Source organism: Dipodomys merriami, unplaced genomic scaffold (genome assembly GCF_024711535.1).
Source record: "Dipodomys merriami isolate MVZ:Mamm:240054 unplaced genomic scaffold, mDipMer1.0.p SCAF_19, whole genome shotgun sequence".
Lineage (NCBI taxonomy): Eukaryota > Metazoa > Chordata > Mammalia > Rodentia > Heteromyidae > Dipodomys > Dipodomys merriami.
The window spans coordinates 18,789,587-18,808,865 of NW_027203270.1; the positions used below are offsets into that span (position 1 = coordinate 18,789,587).

The window sequence follows — 19,279 nt, forward strand, 5'->3', positions numbered from 1 at the left end:
AGATGGAGTCTCAAGGTCTTTTCTGTTTGGGGTGGCTTCAAACCATGATCCTCCAGCTATCCGCCTTCTGTGCAGAAGGAATTACAGGTATGAACCACCTGTACCCCTGCTCCATTCACTCATTTGATTTGGACAAGCCATTCCTTTCAGCTACAAGGACTAGGATGTCCCTGATGGACTATGGTGGTATCCCATTCTCCTTGGCCCAGACATTGCTGTCTCGCTGTCAGCGGCTGTGAATACCCTTTTGTCGCATCCTTCCTGGTGTCTGGCTTGCCTCCATCTTAGCCAAGGCAGGAGGGCTACTCCTGATTCTCCATTCCACTCCAGGAACTGGAGCACAGCTCCATTTGATATTGAGTGATAGCTCCATTTGATACCAAGTTTGTGTCGAGGATAGTCAAAGAATGAGGGGGGGCAGTTATGCAGAGGGTTTTATTGAAAGTGAGAGATAGAATTCCTGCACAGACCATGTCATGGCCCTGGCCATAGAACAACTTTCAAGGGTCTTAGAAAATAGTCCTTGGATTGGATTGATAGGGCTCCTTTTCTTTCCATATAAGATCATGATGTCAAAGACTGAGTGCCATATCCTCCATCTTTCTTTCTTTTTTTTTTTTTTTTGCCGGTCATGGGGCCTGAACTCTGGGCCTGGGCGCTGTCCCTCAGCTCTTCAGCTCAAGGCTAGTGCTCTACCACTGGAGCCACAGCACCACTTCCAGCTTTTTCTGTTTATGTGGTGCTGAGGAATCGAACCCAGGGCCTCATGCTTGCAAGGCATGCACTCTACCGCTGAGCTACCTTCCCAGCCCTCCTCCATCTTTCTTCTGTCCTTGCTCAACACGTTTACTTTCTTAGTCTCTTTTAGCCCCCTGTTGCAAATGTCTTTTTTTTTTTTTTAATAATTTTTTTTTTTGGGTCCGGTCCTGGGGCCTGAACTCTGGGCCTGGGCGCTGTCCCTCAGCTCAAGGCTAGCGCTCTACCACTTGAGCCACAGCGCCACTTCCGGCTTTTTTCTTTTTGCTTATGTGGTGCTGAGGAATCAAACCCAGGGCCTCATGCCTGCAAGACAAGCTACCACTGAGCCACCTTCCCAGCCCTGCAAATGTCTTTATCAGCGTAACCTGCCACTTGCGAATGCCATTTCCCACCTACCTGCTTTTCTACTAACTCCTTTCACATAGTCAGTTTCTTATCCAGGATCCCAGATTCTCATGAGGCTCAGCATCATAGTCTGAGTACGGGTGGTGTTAGGAGCTGCAGTTGTTGTATGACTGAAGCGAGAGGCCATCTTGGGTATGCTCTGCCCAGATGGGGATTGAGTCTTCTCCTGGGTGAGGATGGGACCTTGCACAGGTGAGTTAAAACCCAAAGTGGGAGGCTGGGCCAACCTGAGAGCTGTAAGGTGTACCTTCCAAACCTGTCACACCTGTTGGCTGCTCTTAGCAATATACATCCCTCCCGCCTGACTTGCCACTGGCCCCCTTCACACTTACTCCTCTCCTGCTGCTGGGATTCTGAGATTGTCTTGGCGATAGTCTAGCTTCTACTGCTCACCTAAGATAAAAACATGACTCCAGGGAGGCACTTCTCTGGAGCTCTCTTGTAAGACTGGCCCCCCTGGCATCCCTACAAGGTTGGAAGCTGCCTGTCCTGGCCCTCAGAATGAGCTGCTCTGAATCCTCCTGCATCCTGGCACTACTTTCTGAGCCTGGTGCTTCACAGCAGCTCCTCTGTAAAAGCAGTGGTTCTCAGGCCTTAGTCTGCATGATAATCTTCTGGAAAGTAGCCACAGAGTGCTGGGCTGCACCTAGAGAAGGCCAGAGAATCTGCATTGCTAATAAGTTTCCAAGTCAAGCTGTTACTGCTGGTCCAAGGATCCTACTCAGAAGCAAGGAGTTAAAGCATTTGTATGGTATCATTCAAATGAAGGATTCTCATTCCTGTGACCAAAGGCTCCTGGGTGCAATGGGCCAGAGTGACTCACACTGACTAGGAACATCTGTCCACTATCCAAGCTGGAATGTTCCATGATTGGGATCTGTTCAGTGCTGTTCCTTTTTATTTTGTGCAGGTCGTGGGGCTTGAACTCAGGGTCTGGGCTCTGTCCTTGAGCTTCTTTTGCTCAAGGCCAGCACTTTCTCTTGGGTCACAGCTCCATTTCTGGCTTTTTAGTGGTTCATTGGAGATAAGAGTCTTGTGGATTTTTTTCTCTTTTTGTTCTTTTTGTTGTTGTTGGTGGTGGTGGGGCTTGAACTCTGGGTTTGGGCGCTGTCTCTCAGCTCTTCAGCTCAAGGCTAGCACTCTACCACTTGAGTCCCAGAGCCACTTCCAGGTTTTTCTGCTTATGTGGTGCTGAGGAATTGAACCCAGGGCCTCATGCCTGCAAGACAAGCGCTCTACCACTGAGCCACCTTCCCAGCCCCCTTTTTATTCATTTTTTAAAAAAATTTCTTTATTGAGATTGATTACATAAATTTCACAGTATTGTGGGATTCTTGTGGACTTTCCTGTCTAGGTTGGCTTTAAACCATGATCTTCTGCATCACAGTCTCCAGAGTAGCTAGGATTACAAACATGAGCCACTGGCACATAGCCAATCTACTTCTTTTAGATCTATTGATTTTTCCTTTCCAGTTAGTGTAATTGGTATCTTTCTAGGAATGTATTTAATGAAACTAAATTGTCTGATATTTTGGTATGAAGTTTCTTGTAATATTCCCTTCTAATACTTTTTGTTATAGTCATAGTGATGTTCATCTTTCATTCCTAATTTTGGTGATTTGTGTCTTTATTTTCTTGTCTTATTTTATCAGTCAAATCATGCCATGTTGGTTTGTTCTTCAATTTTATCTCATCAAAGAGCTAACTTTTGGTTTCGTGGATCTCTGTTGTATATATCAATGTTTTTCACTATAGTCTATTATTGTTCCCATTTTCCTGCTTTATTTGGATATAGTTTGTCCTATTGATTGAGACCTTTCTTCTTTTCTGATATTTAATGCTACACGTCCCTTGAAGAACTGCTTTAGCGGCATCTAATAAATTTTGACATGTTTTCTCTTTGCATTTTGTTCAAATTTTCAAAATTTCCCTTGTGATTTATTTATTATTATTATTTTTGTCGGTTGTGGGGCTTGAACTCTGGGCCTGGGCACTGTCCCTCAGCTCTTCAGCTCAAGACTAGCGCTCTACCACTTGAGCCACTGCACCACTTTGAGTTTTCTGAGTGATTTATTGGAGCCAAGAGTTTCATGGACTTTCCTGCCTGGGCTTTGATCCATGATCCTCAGATCTCAGCCTCCTGAATAGCTAGGATTACAGGCGTTTGATCCATGGCTGGCTTTGATCCATGATCCTCAGATCTCAGCCTCCTGAATAGCTAGGATTACAGGCGTGAGCAGCGCCCAGCACGAACCATGCCTTATATCTAGTACTTTACATCCTCGGCCTTGGGAAGCAGCCACAGGTATTCACATTCTCCAATGAGGGAAACCCCATCATCACCCCACAATCAAAAAGTCAGGATGTAAGATCTGAGCATTGCCCACCAGTCTCTAGATATATTCTCATCCATTAATGTGTACCCAGGACAGAAGACCCTGTCTTGACTTCCAGCTGTTGGTTCAGGGAGGTCAGCCTGGCTTAACTGGCTGTGGGAGCTATTTTCCCTATTTGAATCTCCCTGCCCTTAAGGCAGACAAGCACTTCTGTGGTTATACCTTGTGATGAAGTGGTGGTCCTGGTTTTAACACACAGGGCTCCCTACTCTCATGGTATGGGTCTGAGTACCAACCACACATAAAAAACAGGTGAAAGTTCTTCCAATTACGTCTCCATAACCACACTGGTGTTATTCCAGACTCGAACAGTTCACTAAAACTTTGGGAACTTAAACTGCTTCAAGAGGGCATGATCAACTAAGCATTTAATATGCACACTTAGTTACAGACAAAAGATATACTCGACATGTCATATGCCTTATGTCATCACAGGTCAGGCTCAGACAGGAACACACTTCATTTGATCTTATTAGTAAGCTGTATCTGTAGATCAAATTCAGAGTTTAAGATACATTCTGGGCTTCCTAGAAACTGACAGCAGGGCCAGCCAACTGTACAAGAGTTGAACAGGTAGACAGTAGGTGGGATTTATGAAGGCTGGAGGCCTGTGTCATGTGGACTTACACTATTCCCCTCACCTTCACCAGCTAGGCCCCTCCCTGCACTTTCCCTTGTCTCTCTGAGAAAGTCCTCCTGGGACACATTACCTGTCAATGGCCACAAGGTATCCTTGCTGTTTCTCAGATCTTCTTGGGCAAGTTGCCAACCCCAGCTGTCTTTCCTGATGGATCAATCAGGAAACATCTTGGCAAGTTATATTGCTGTGGTCATGATCTTCATCAATAGTGATATTTCCTAAGACCCTCTAAGCACTGCACTCAGCACACTGCACCCTGGATGAGACAGAGCTAAGTACTTCCTGGAGATGTGTCAGGGCTGGAGCTGGCTGACTTCTGTATTCAGAACATCCATGTCTGCTCTGTGACAGGCACTAGCTTCCATATGCCTATGGGGAAGTTCCAGAGGACCCTGTCATTAGGTTTGTGATGGTAGTGGGTGGTGATAAAGTAGCCTCTGGATTTTACAAGTTCATCTAGACTTCCTCCCATATTAACCGGCATCTAGAAGCTCCCATGGGTAAGTCTGTACTGGCAGTAAAGGCATGGTAGGTGTGTAGGCAGACTCGGCCTCAACTTCTCCATTGTGACTCACAAGCTTATTATTCTCAAGTACAGGTTGGTGGAAGGCAGACACACCCTTTGCCAAGAGACATGATGCACTGGGCTGCCTGCAACAGCAGGAGGCTAAGCTCACAGTCATCCCAGATATGTAGGAAGCCTAAATAGGAGGATCATAGTCCAGGCTGGCCAGAAAATGTGAGACCTTATTAAAAAAAACTACCAAAGTGCAGGGCGCTGGTGGCTCATGCCTGTAATCTTAGCTACTCAGGAGGCTGAGATCTGAGGATCTCAGTTCAAAGCCAGCCCGGGCAGGAAAGTCCATGAAACTCTTATCTCCAATAAACCACCAGAAAACCAGAAGTGGCACTGTAGCTCAAGTGGTAGAGCACTAGCCTTGAGCTGAAGACAGTGCTCAGGCCCAGAGTTCAAGGCCCATGAATGACAAAACCAAAAAAACACTACCAAAGCAAAAAGGGCGGGGGTGTGGCTCAAGTGGTAGTGCCCCCATCCATCAAGGCCTAAGTTCAAACCCTAGTATTGCTGAACAAACAAATTAAATCTTCACCTGGCACCTTGTGTGGGCTAACGGTTATTGTTGCCCAATTGGCTTTTCCTTTTCTGACCTTGTTCTTTTTAAATAATTTATTGTGATTGATTACATAAATTTCACAGTATTGTAAGATAGTGATACTTAAAGTCACACATTCTAACCTTCATGGGGCAAATTGTCATTATCGTGGTCTATAAAGTTTGTGATTCTATGAGCTTTGACAGAACAACTATTTCTTCCACTTTGGGTGGTATGTACATTTCTGTCCTTTTGCATAGTGTTTATCCCTCTCTTCCCTCCCTCCTATGCTGTCCTTGAGTTGCTTAGTTCATTCCATCAATGTACAGTGTAGCTGATGGGCCCCTCTGTTGTATGTTTTCCCATTTCCCTCTGATTCTGTGTCCTCCTCCTAGTTTCCCTCAGATGTGCGCATATATACCATATATGTGGTCAGCAGCATGGGATCATTTAATAATGATACAAGATGAGTGGAGGTCCTTTGTTTCTCAAGTCCTGTTTATTTTTTCATATCTCCTTACATTTTGTATTTAACATCCCACATATCAGGGAGATGATGTGCCATTGATCTCTGCTCTTGGCTTACCTCACTCAATATGACTTTTTCTAGTTCACATCCATTTCCCTGTGAATGCCATTATTTTGTCCTTTTTAATGGCTGCATAGTATTTCATTGTATATAGGTACATTGGTATATACATATATACATACATATATGTATCTATATATATAAATATATAGATATATATAGATATATATAGGTATATATTGGATCCATTCATCTGTAGTGGGGCATCTAGGTTGTTTCCATATCTTGGCTATTGTGAACAGTGTTGCAATGAACATAGAGGTGCATGTCTCCTTGTATCCTGGTTCCTGTTGCTCAGGGTAGATGGCCTAGGAGTGGTATGGCTGGGTTGTAGAGGAAGTCTATATTTAGCTTTCTGAGGTACCTCCAGACTGCTTTCCAAAGTGGTTATGTTAGTGTACATTCCCACCATTAGTGCAATAGGGTTCATCTTTCTCCACATCCCCTCCAGCATTTGTTATTGGCTGAATTTAGGATGCAGCCATTCTGATGGGAGTAAGGTGGTATCTCAGGGTTATTTTTATTTGCATTTCCTTTCAGCCAGGAATGATGAACATTTCCTCATACATTTCTTTGCCATTTTTATCTCTTCTTCTGAGAAGTCTCTCTTTAGTTCCCTTGTCCATTTAGTAATTGGTCTGTGAGGTTTGGGAGTGACCTTCATTGTTCTTTAGGAGCAATGAGGAACATCTCTGAGCTCAAAGGTAAATCAGGCTAGCCATGGCCACCCCTCAGCCCCAACAGAACATAAAGTCTACAAAAATGTTCTTGGCTAAATGAGAAACAAACAAAACAAAACAAAGTCTTCACGTGGTTCCTTGTGTAGGCTGTTGTTGTTGGCCCAATTAGCTTTTCCTTTTCTGACCCTGATTGTTCTTTCGGAGATACCAGCCACCAGGAAGAGCAAAAATCCTAAGACTGTCACCACTATTCAAGAATGTAAACAAGATGGCTGCTGGTGGCTCACACCTGTAATTCCAGCTACTCAGGAGGCTGAAATCTGAGAATTGTAATTCTAAGCCAGTCCCAGCAGGAAGGTGTATGAAACTCTTATCCCCAATTAACTGGAAGTGGCCCTGAGTTCCCAAGGCTGACCAAAAAAAAACAAAAGAATGACAGCTGGGCTTAGTGGCTATGATCCAAGGATTGTGGTGTGAAGCCAGCTTGGGTTGGAAAGTCTGTGAGACTCTTATCCAATTAACCAACAAAAAAATCAGATGTGGAGGCATGGCTTCAGTGGTAGGGCACTACTCTTTTTTTTTTTTTTTTGGGTCCGGTCATGGGGCCTGAACTCTGGGCCTGGGCGCTGTCCCTCAGCTCTTCAGCTCAAGGCTAGTGCTCTACCACTGGAGCCACAGTGCCACTTCTGGCTTTTTTCTTTTTGCTTATGTGGTGCTGAGGAATCAAACCCAGGGACTCTGGCATGCAAGGCATGCGCTCTACCACTGAGCCACCTTCCCAGCCCCCTAGGGCACTACTCTTAAGTGAAAAAGCTCAAGGATGGTGCTCAGGCCCTGAGTTCAAGCCCCAGGAATGGCACAAAACAAACAAAAAAAAGTAAATGGCTTCCAAGGGAAGATTCCAAATAAAATGAAACTGTAAAGACACTGTTATATGATAAACTGCATATTTCCTTGGCATAATCTGCTACCTGTTCCTTCATTCTAAAGCCTCTGTGGCACTCTGAGAGGGAGCGAGTGGGTCCTGTCAGATGCAGGTGCTGTGAGACCTTTGCCCACCGACCTTCTTCCCTTTCCTAGTTCTTCCAATTCACCAGCATCTTCAAGTACCATAGAACCTGGGGACATTTTCTTTTCTTTCTTTCTTTTTTTTTGTTGGTCATGGGGCTTGAACTCTGGGCTTGGGCGCGGTCCCTGTGCTCTTCAGCTCAATGCGAGTGCTCTACCTCTTGAGCCACAGTGCTATTTCCAGTTTTCTAGTGGTTTATTGGAGATAAGAGTCTCACAGACTTTCCTGCTGGGGCTGGCTTTGAACCATGATCCTCAGATCTCAGCCTTCTGAGTAGCTAGGATTAGAGGTGTGAGCCACCGGCACCTGGCCTTGGGGACATTTTCTTAGAATAGCTGCCACACAGCTTCAGGATGCAGTCAGCACTGATCCAAATTCTTGGTTGCCTTTTCTTTTTATTTTTGGGGGTCCGGTCGTGGGGCCTGAACTCTGGGCCTGGGCACTGTCCCTCAGCTCTTCAGCTCAAGGCTAGTGCTCTACCACTTGAGCCACAGCGCCACTTCCGGCTTTTTTCTTTTTGCTTATGTGGTGCTGAGGAATCGAACCCAGGGCCTTGAGCATGCAAGGCAAGCGCTCTACCACTGAGCCACCTTCCCAGCCCTTGGTTGCCTTTTCTTGAGGCATGGGATTGGTGGACATCTCTTGGCTCAACAGTCAATTAGGCTAGCCATGGCCGTACACAGACACATGGACACACACGACAGAACATAACATCTGTAAAAATATTCTTGGCTAAGAATTTAAAATGAGAAAGCATAATAAAGCCTTAACAAACACCACCTTTAAGAGAGAAAAGCAAAATAGGGATTTATAGTTAGAGAAAAATTATGATCAAAGAACTGTCTCCAAAAACATATGGCTGAGGTTTCAGACTAAGATTGGTAATAAAATTTATACCAAATTAATGAAATATGATGTATTTATTTTAAACGCAGCATATATTAGTAGATAAGCCAATAATTTAACATCACTAGAAATTATGTGTAACAATATATGAAGTAAAAATTCCATACTGAAAGTCTGTGTAAGGTATTTTACGATTGAGTATTCTATAGGAACCAGAGTTGAACAAATGTTGCTAAACTAGACCAGTGATTAAATCTTGATACCATGTACTATGATAAAGAGATAACATAATTCAGACAGCCTGATCAGAACAAATTATTCAACAAAGTTGATCATACATTCACTAAAGCAAGTTACATTCTCTTGAGTAGCCAGGAGCTTTAAGGTGAGCCCAGCTCAGCACTGCCCCAAGAGAATGTGAGTCCCGACTGACTTCCTTTGGCACTTGCCCATTTGGAGGAAGCACCTCAAAGTCTTGGCCATATAAAACTCTGATGAGAAGAATTTCTCCTTGCTCAGGTGTTTCTCTCACCCTCCCCAGCTCCTTCAATATGGCCAACTGGCTTACACAGTATTCTTCAAACTTCTCTGAATGAGCCACCATCTCTGCACCATCAGGCTTTCAAGATTCAAACTCATAATACCCATTCTGAAAAAGGAAATGGTCCTCCTGTCCCTTTAAGTCTTGAGGGCTGAATTTATTCAGAAAAAGATCTCTCTGAAGTTGGAGAAGAGTGAAATTTACTTGCATTGTGCTAAAGAAATAAGAAACTTGAAGATCTACTAACTTGCAACTTTAGGTTCCTGAGAGGTTTTTGGTTTTTTTTTTGGCAGGGGGCGGGGGAGTGGGGGGGTGGGAAGGGGGTAAGGCAGGGTAGGGATAGGGTCTTGCTTGGTTCCCAGGCTAGCCTTAAACTCCTGGGCTCAAACAATCCTAGGGCCTCAGCTTCCACAGTAGTTAGGACTATAAGTTTGTGCCACTGCAGATAGCACTGGTTTTATACTTTTATTATAGCATTAAAAATACCAGCTAGGTTTTATAACATGTAGAATTCTGAACTCAAACACCAAATGAATAACAGGGTGTGCGCGCGTGCGTGAGTGCGTGTGCGTGTGCGTGTGTGTGTGTGTGTGTGTGTGTGTGTGTGTGTGTGTGTGTGTGTAAAGATCTAAAAAGCCCTAGGATTTACAAGATGTTCTGAGTGGTATTAGTCACAAGAAGCATTTGTGGACAGCCTCAACATACTGTTACAAGATGAATGACCCATAGAGGTCAAGTTTTCAAGTCCAATGGATGAGGGACGATCCCCTCCCCCCACTTTCTCAAACCTCAAAGAGAGCAGGGAAGATGTAATCTTACCTCTCTGGACTAAAGAGGACCAATGCTATCACTGGACATTGTTGACCCTTTTAGAAAGCTTCACTAAACAATAGTGGCAGTAGGGGCAGGGGTCAATGTCCTATGCATTGAAGCAAAGAAGTTATGGAGAAGGTTCTCAGTCTCCCTTACATCTATCTCCAAGGAGTTTAGATTTAGCCTAACATGTTCTCGCCTCCTTGCACAGTCTAGAACAGCTTTTCTGAATATCCTCACTATTCGGGAATGTTAAGATTTGGCTGAAATGGCAAGCTATATTAATGGTGAATGGCATTGATTTTGGTTTGATTATAGTGCATCTGAATATTTTCTGGCTTGGTAGGATTTGAAAAGGATTGGTTCTTTAACCATTTAGTAGAGGAATAATTCAGTAGAGACAACTAGAATGTTGAACAGGATCATTCTTCAGTAGTATATAGCCTGGAGAGAGAAGAAAGGGATTCATGTTATTCTGCTGGTTTAAGAAGCCACACAGGGCTGAGGCATGGTAGAATACCTGTCTAGCAGGCCCGAGTTAAAATTCTAGTACTGCTAAAACCAATACTAAATAAGCAAAACAAACAAACAAAAATGCAATCTACTCACAATCAGCCTTAGAACATGAGCTTAGTATTGGGATCCTAACAAATACCTCATGCCACAAGAAACTCTAAATTCATTGTCTGAAAAGGTCCCTGTCCCCCTAAGTCTTAATGTGGTTTCAATGAAGAGAAAGGATTATACCTTCTCAGCAATTATAGTAACAAGGTAAGTTTACCAGTATTGTATTCTGTCCAAAATCAAGAGATAACAGAGCAGAGACAGTAGCTGAATATACTCAATTATTATCCTGATACTGTAAGTAGGAAAGTCTCTGCATGAAATTTGAAGACATGTCTCTACAATGCAGATGCAGTAATGAAACTAGCATCCTCCTGAAGTGGAGGAAATGCTGCTACAATTAAGGTGCAAATGCTGCATTTCAGTGTCAAAGGGCCCATGGCACCGAGCAACAAAACTGGTTTCTCCACCTTTTAAATATTTTTTGGTCAGTTGTGGGGCTTGAACTCTGGGCCTGGGTGCTGTCCCTCAGCTCTTCAGCTCAAGGCGAGCACTGTCTCACTTGAGCTACAGTGCCACTTCTGGTTTTCTGGTGGTTAACTGGAGATAAGAGTCTCACAGACTTTCCTGCCCAGGCTGGCACTGAACAGCAATCCTCAGATCTCAGCCTCCTGAGTAGCTAGGATTACAGGTGTAAGCCACTGGTGCCTGGCTTTCTCCACCTTTTAAAACCGAGTCTATTGTACTAGCCTGGTTCTGTAGCTTATAAGCTTTACTTGAACTTTACTTTGTGGGCTTTTGTTCCAAATCTATCCTGATTCTACTGAAGAACATTAATAGAATAAAATTAAAATATTTCATTCTATTAACAAAACCAGTAAATTATTAAATGCAGAAAAGCTGTTCCATAAAAATACTTATAATTACAGTAAAAATTTTCAAACAAGAATTAATTGCGTATTTCAAAATAGCTAATAGGGAGAACTGAGAATGTTTACAACACAAAGTAGTGTGTAGAGTGATACCCCAATCACATCATTACACGTTATGTACAAGAGTATTCCAAAAATATGCATATTTACTATGTCTCAATTAAAAAATACAAGATATACTCAAAAAAGACTTAAGTAAATAATCTAGTTTCAGAGTTGCTTGTTTAAAATAAAAAGATGATTGGAAAAAGAGGATTAAAAAGTCAGGGAAAAGAAAAAGAAGCAGAAAAAACAAAACAAAACATCTTCACCTAGTCCTACACTGAATAAAAAACATATAAACCACAAATACATCAGCTTGTCATACTTAGGATGCAAGAGAGATGATAGTGACTTGGGAAACACCCTGACTCTGCCACTTTGTAGCAAAGGCCCGAGAGAGGGCTTAAAAAAGATTGCCCAGTCTTACATCAATAACCAAATTAAGAATCAAGCCTATCTGTTGTTTCCAGCTAAAGGATTTTATATATTGCTGTTTCTCTAGACCCCACCAGAGGAGAATCTGTTTGTCAAACCCTTTAAGAAATTTGAACTTGCCTGGCCTAGTAGACTACACTTGGGTGAGCCTTCTTGGGACAGGCAAATCTTTGATATACAGATTCCTCTTAGTCTGCTTCATTGTTTTGGGGGCTGAGGAATTCTCTACCAACAAACCAAGAAGATGTACATCAAAGTAGATGACCAATGTCTCCAGCAGATTAATAACCACAGGCTGACCCAAGTCTATCTCTGACCATATCTCTAGTCCTCAGGAACATAGAGAAATGAGGATAGAAAGCTCTTACATTGCACACTAGACCCTGATTCACTACAATTGCCATCATGAATTCCAAAGTCAAACTTCTGAAGATCAAAACAATACAGAGATTTTAAAATAATTTTCAATTTATGAACTGAAAAGCTCAGTGTCTATGTGGTGACTACAGATTGGAAGTAGCTGGCCCTTTCTCCAGGAGAATTTCAGGAGAATTGAGTGGCTAGGGAAGAACAGTGTCTTTTCTTTACTAGAAATGATGACGTAGGCTTTACCTAGAGCTAGCCTGGCTGTTACTTTTATGCATTTCTCTTACATCATTAGGAACCAGAACTTACACTTCCCTTTTAAAGCTGTGGGCAAGTTGAATTTTAAAACTTGGACACTCTATACCAAGTTCAAAATGTGTTAAGAGACAAGTAAGTTAAACATTCTTTTTTCAAAATTCCTAGGCCTCCAGCTGTAGAAAATGAACTAAAACAAAATATGACCCAACTTGGCCCACTTTTCATGGAAAAAGAAAACAAAGGGGGCTGGGAAGGTGGCTTAGTGGTAGAGTGCTTGCCTAGCATACATGAAGTCCTGGGTTCAATTCCTCAGTACCACATAAACAGTAAAGGCTGGAAGTGGCTCAAGTGGTAGCCTTTAGCTAAAGAAGCTCAGGGACAGTATTCAGGCCCTGAGTTCAAGCCCCAGAACTGGCCAAAAAAAAAAGAGAGAGAGAGAGAGGAAGAAAGAAAGAAAGAAAGAAAGAAAGAAAGAAAGAAAGAAAGAAAGAAAGAAAGAAAGAAAGAAAGAAAGAAAACAAACAAACAAAGGAATTCCTACCTCACTCTTAACAGACAGAGCAGGGGTTTGAATTCATCACTGTTCATTGGGACAACGCAGTCTGTAAACTACCAGACAAATCAACAGGGCCTTTCTCCTCAGCACAGCTTGGTATTTCTGAGAAAACCCAAAGGATTGCAAATGCAACTGTTATCTCCATTCCCACTAGAGCTGTGTCACTCTAAAATGAGCCAGCTCTGCTATTTCCACTCAATGTTTGTCTTTTGTTTCTCTTGCATTGCCAGTCTTCACTGTCCTGGTCAGTGCTTTCAATGCATCTTAGCTGGCTGAGTGCTCAAGGACATAACTGCTGCTCCCCATGCCATCTTGATTTGCATTGTCATAAATTTGCTCACTCATCCCAGAGATGCACAAACCACCTGGAGAAAGCAGCTAACACAAAGACCTTTTTATAAGCCCATACATAAAATAACCAATCATCAAAGCAAACTTTATCTGGTAGTCAACTTGGAAGGAAAAACACTCATGCCTAATAAAGTAACTCTCACCAAATCTGCTTTAGCACCACTGCCACCTATGACAGAATTTTTTCGACCATCTCCATGACATGCTGATTTCATGCACATTCAAGAACAAACCAAAATGGAACAGAAAGACAAATACCAAAAAGACTGGAGGGTTAAGACAGCACAGGATTCTGCAAGCAGGTTCTGAAAGCAGTAAATAAACAAGAGGGTAAGGTTGTGGGCCAAAATAGGTAGCTGGCCAACAGGCCAGACATGGAGCAGGCCAGACCGTCACCAGCCCTGTCTGAGAGTTTAGAAGTTAATGTAGAGACCTGGTAGAATTAATAATATATGGAACCAGAGGCACTCTCAAGAGATTATAACCAGAAGACTGGCACTCTGAGAGAAAAAGGGGACTCACCTTGGCAAGCACAGCTGTCATCACACCCAGGAATGTGAGCAATAGGAGCCCAATTTTTCCTTTGTTGAACTGTTTCAGCAGGAAGAATTTTGCCCAATCCACCTTTGACTGACTGTTGGGTGGATATCTGAGTTTGTTAGCACTTTCTCTCTTTAAGCTTTTTAATAAACAGGGACGTTGATGAGAAAAGGTGTCAAAAGTATGTTTTCCATGGTATGCTCCCATACCACTAGAACCTGCAATAAAGGAACAGACAAAACAGATTTGCTGTAGATGAACACTGGCTACAATGGTGACCCCATCCCACCTTTGTGCGAGCAAAGTGTCTTTTCAGGAAATCTTTCCCAACTTTGTCTCCTCATTCCACCATGATGTTGTCCAGGAGCACAGCAAGGATCTGCAGTCCTTCTATGGTTGTGGTGCCCCTTATACCAGGGAGTTTAAATGGATGTCTATGATGGCTCTCACAACCACCCTATTGTACTGGGTGTTCCTAGCTGTTTCCAGCCAGAGGAGAAAAGGAGTTTATAGTCAGATAATCTGCCCAAAGTCACATGTCTGGTAAAGAGGAAGATAGAATGTGAACTTGGATCACTCTAAATACTACATGTGTTCTTTTCTTATCATTCCATGAGGCTTTATTAATCCATGGCCCCACTCACCCACTGGTCTTTCAAGCCCACAACTGAGAACAAGCAAGTAAAAGTTCTGCCTTTTAAGAGGCTATGCTTTGTTACTGTTTTGTAACTTTGTTATTGTTCTATAACTCAATAGGTGACAAGAGACTGGCAGGTACAAAGGGAAGAAGTGTGTGTGGGGGACAGGAGGAACTACAGTGCTGGAAGGCAGGTTGACTGCAGGACAAGCTAAAGTTGACTGGGGCTGGGCTGCAGTGAATACTCAGTATTCCAGTGGCAGCTGAAGCTGAGGGAGGGGGGTCATTCAGGAAGGAAGGCTGGTTCAAGAAAGGACCTGAGATAGAACCCTTAGAACCCTAATTGTAAAGGATCACAGAGGACGGCTAGCCAAAGGTGTGACTAAGGTAGGAAGGAACTGGGCAAATAACATGCCAACTGCTTAAACAGTACTTTAAAGTGAAAATACAAGGCAGAGAACTGACATGAAGGAAACTATCAAGTTTTATATGAAGATATAAAACAGTATATAAAATGAGAAGACAGAACTTGTTCTTCTTAAGAGTCTACATATCAAAGATGCAAATTCTTTCCACAATAATTTATTAGTTTTAAAGAAATTTTAATCAGTCTTTAGGGATTTCTCAAGTTCATCTGGAAGAAATAACAAAAAGAAAACCTTAAGAATGACCCACATATATATGTTTTTACTAAGGAAAGATGATAGGAGAACAATTATTATCAAACAATGATTCCATGTGATGATGAACTTAGTATTTTTTCTAGACAGATGAATTTTTATCAGAAGCAACAAAATTATCTATCTATCTATCTATCTATCTATCTATCTATCTATCTATCTATCTATCTATCTGGTACCAACATAATTGGCTTACTCTTTGAGGGAAAAAATAAAGGTAAATCTTTTCTTTTGGGCAGTAATAGGGTTGAACTCAAGGCCTCACACTTGTTAGGCAGGTGCTCTACCACTTGAACTACTCTACCAGTCCTTTTGTATTGGTTATTTTTGAGATAAGAGTCTCACTTTATGTTCAGCTTGCCTAAACTGCAATCCTCCCATTCTACTTCTCATCATAGATGGAATGACAGCATTCCATGGAACCCAAAGATTGATTAACATGGAGTCTCAAAACTTTTTGCCCAGACTAGCCTTGAGTCATGAAGCTTTAATCTCTTCCCCCCAAGTAGCTAGGATTACAAGCATGGACCTATGTACCCAGTCTTAAAGTTTGATTCTTACTTTTGCATAGGCTGAGAATTGTGGATCCCAAAATAAACTCCATAGTTAAATATAAAATATAAATTAGAAAATTAAAAGATTATAGATGAATATTCATAAATGCTGAAATAGGGAGACTTTCTAGGCCAGATGAGAAACCAAAGGTCTTATGGATTTGATTATGTAAATTTCAAATCATAGATAAAATGGAAAGACAAATTACAATATGAAAAGAATTATTTGTTACAAACATGACAGATTTTCTTTTTAAAAAAAAAAAAAGCCCCTAGCTGGGCAGACTCTAGCAGCTCAATCCAGCAACCTATAATCCTACCTTCTCGGAAAAGAAATATTTGTTACAAATGTAACAGAATTTTCTTTTTCTTTTTTTTTAAATTAAGTTTTTATTGTGAAAATACTGTACAGAGGGGTTACAGTTTCATGAGCAAGGTAATAAGTACATTTCTTATCCAGTATTGTTGCCTCCTCCTTTGTTTTTCCTCTACCATTCCTTCCTTCCCACCTCCTCAGCCACACCCCCCCCCCCATTTCTTTTTCTTTTTCGTTGGTCATGGGGCTTGAACTCTGGGCCTGGGTGAACGGCTCAGAAGTTTATTTTTTTAAAAAAAGCTGGGGGGGGGGCTGGGAAGGTGGCTCAGTGGTAGAGCACTTGCCTTACATGCCTGAGGCCCTGGGTTCGATTCCTCAGCACCACATAAGCAAAAAGAAAAAAAGCCGGAAGTGGTGCTGTGGCTCAAGTGGTAGAGCGCGCTAGCCTTGAGCTGAAGAGCTGAAGGACAGCGCCCAGGCCCAGAGTTCAAGCCCCATGACTGGACCCCCAAAAAAAAAAAAAGCTGGGGGGCTGGGAAGGTGGCTCAGTGGCAGAGTGCTTGCCTCACATGCATGAGGCCCTGGGTTTGATTCCTCAGCACCACATAAAGAGAAAAAGCCAGAAGTGGTGCTATGGCTCAAGTAGTAGAGCGCTAGCCTTGAGCTGAAGAGCTGAAGGACAGCATCCAGGCCCAGAGTTCAAGCCCCAGAACGGACAAAAAAAAAAGAAAAAAAGCCAGGCGCCAGTGGCTCATGCGCCTGTAATCCTAGCTACTAAGGAGGCTGAGATCTGAGGATCCCGGTTCAAAGCCAGCCCCAGCACAAAAGTCCATGAGACTCTTATCTCCAATAAACCACTAGAAAACCAGAAGTGGTGCTGTGGCTCAAGTGGTAGAGCACTCACCTTGAGCTGAAGATCGCAGGGACAACGCCTAGGCCCAGAGTTCAAGCCCCAGTACCGACAAAAAAACAAAGTCCCCAGCTAGGCAGGCTCAAATGGCTCAATGCAGCCTGTAATCCTACTTACTCAGACAGATCCAGCTCACAGTTCAAAGCCAGCCTAGACAAGAAAGTTCACAAGACTCTTATTCCAATTAACCACCAAAAAACTAGAAGTAGAGCTATGGCTCAAGTGGTAGAGAGCAAGCCTTGAACAAAAAAGGTTAGGGACAGCACCCATACCCTAAATTCAAGTCCCAGGACTGGTGCATATGTGTGCGCACACACACACAAAACATAGCCCTCACACATAAAAAAGGAAAAAGTAACCAGAGCAAAAATATCAAGTAAAAATGAAATAAGCAAAATGATGAGGGAACTAATTGTTTTTGTCAGTGCTGAGGCTTGAACTCTAGGCCTGGGCACTGTCCCTAGTGCTGTACCACTTTGAGCTACAGCTCCACTTCAATTTTTGAGTGGTTAATTGGAGATAAGAGTCTCAGGGGGACATTTTTGCCCAGGCCAGCTTGTGATCCTCAGATCTCAGTATCCTGAGTAGCTAGGATTATAGGTGTTGAACCATCAGAGCCCAGCAAGAGAACTAATTTTAAAAGTTCAATCTTATTAATAATGAAAGGAATACAAATTAAAATGAGATGTTTCTTTTTTTGTATAGCAATTTCATAAGTGAATAGTCCTCTTTAGAAAGACTGTCTCTTCTAATAATGTCTTGGAAGTATGAGGTGATACAATTTGCAAGATATATGGCAGTATGGGGCTGGGAAGGTGGCTCAGGGGTGGAGTGCTTGCCTTGCATGTACAAGGTCCTGGGTTTGATTCCTCAGCACCACATAAAGAGAAAAAGCCAGATGTGGTGCTGTGGCTCAAGTGGTAGAGCGCTAGCCTTGAGCTGAAGAGCTGAGGGACAGCGCCCAGGCCCAGAGTTCAGGCCCCACCAAAAGCACTTCTAGAGAAAAAAACTAAACTTCATATAAAATATTAGCAATGCTTATGCCTGGAGGTTATTGCAGTTGTCCTTATAATGATCTATGATGCTTGGTTTAATTGCTGAGATTTTCTTTTTTTAATCATTAAGTCTATGTTACTTTTAGAATCTGAAGGGGAAAAAAACATTTCATTTAGAATAGAAAGCGAATAAGCACTTTAAACACAGTATTTATATTCTCAACACATTTTTTTTTCTTTTTCTTTTTTTTGTCAGTTGTGGGGCTTGAACTCTGGGCTTGGGTGCTGTCCCTGTGCTCTTCAGCTCAAGGCGAGCGCTCTACCGCATGAGCTACAGTGCCACTTCCGGTTTTCTAGTGGTTTATTGGAGATAAGAATCTCACGGACTTTCCTGCCCAGGCTGGCTTTGAACCACGATCCTCAGATCTCAGCCTCCTGAGTAGCTAGGATTACAGGGGTGAGCCACCGGCGCCCAGCTTCTCAACACATTTCTTAAGAAAACAGACTGCACAAAAATATATTACATAAGGAATATAAAAAAATTGTGAATAAAGCTGGGTGCCAGTAGCTCACACTTGTAATCTTAGTTACTCAGAATGCTGAGATCTGTGGATTAGGATCTGAGGCCAGCTGGGGTGGGAAAGTCTGTGAGTTTCTTATTTCCAAATTAGCCACCAAAAAGCCAGAATTGGAGCTGTGGCCCAGGTGACAGAACACTAGCCTTGAGCACCAAAAGCTTAATGACAGTGATCAGGCCTTGAGTTCAAGTCCTGAGACTGATATATACACACACAAAAGTAAAATAGACAGATGGTGGTGTCTCATGCCTATAACCCGAGCTACTAAGGAGGGTAAAATCTGAAAGATCACAGTTTGAAACTAACCCCAGCAGAAATGTCCTTGAAATTTTTTTTTTTTTTTTTTTTGTCGGTCATGGGGCTTGAACTCTGGGCTTGGGCTCTATCCCTCAGCTCTTCAGCTCAAGGCAAGTGCTCTACCACTTGAGCCACAGCGCCACTTCCAGTTTTCTAGTGGTTTATTAGAAATAAGAGTCTCATGGACTTTCCTGCCCGGGCTGGCTTTGAACTGTGATCCTCAGATCTCAGCCTCCTGAGTAGCTAGGATTACAGGCGTGAGCCACCAGTGCCCGGCTCAGACTCTTATCTCCAATTAACCAGCAAATTCTGGACTAGAGTTGTGGTTCAAGTAGAATACCAACCATGAGCAAGAAAATTAAGCAAGAGCATGAAGCCTTGAGTTCAAGTGCTAATACCAGCACACACACACACATAC

At 42.7% G+C, this 19,279-nt stretch overlaps 1 protein-coding gene across 2 annotated transcripts in view; it reads right to left on the minus strand.

The window, feature by feature from the left end:
• Window positions 1–7,722: 7,722 nt before the first annotated feature.
• Window positions 7,723–19,279, minus strand: part of Aldh3a2 (aldehyde dehydrogenase 3 family member A2) — a 29,254-nt gene continuing 17,697 nt past the window's right edge. Inside the window, exons 9-11 of one of the 2 annotated variants that reach the window (XM_070027585.1) lie at window positions 13,877–14,112; window positions 12,989–13,105; window positions 7,723–10,294 (exon numbers count right to left, since the gene is read on the minus strand). In XM_070027585.1, the coding sequence (XP_069883686.1) occupies window positions 13,025–13,105; window positions 13,877–14,112 (317 nt within the window). In that variant the 3' untranslated portion in view covers window positions 7,723–10,294; window positions 12,989–13,024. The remainder of the gene's footprint in view (window positions 10,295–12,988; window positions 13,106–13,876; window positions 14,113–19,279) is intronic. The other variant, XM_070027586.1, reaches the window with a different exon arrangement.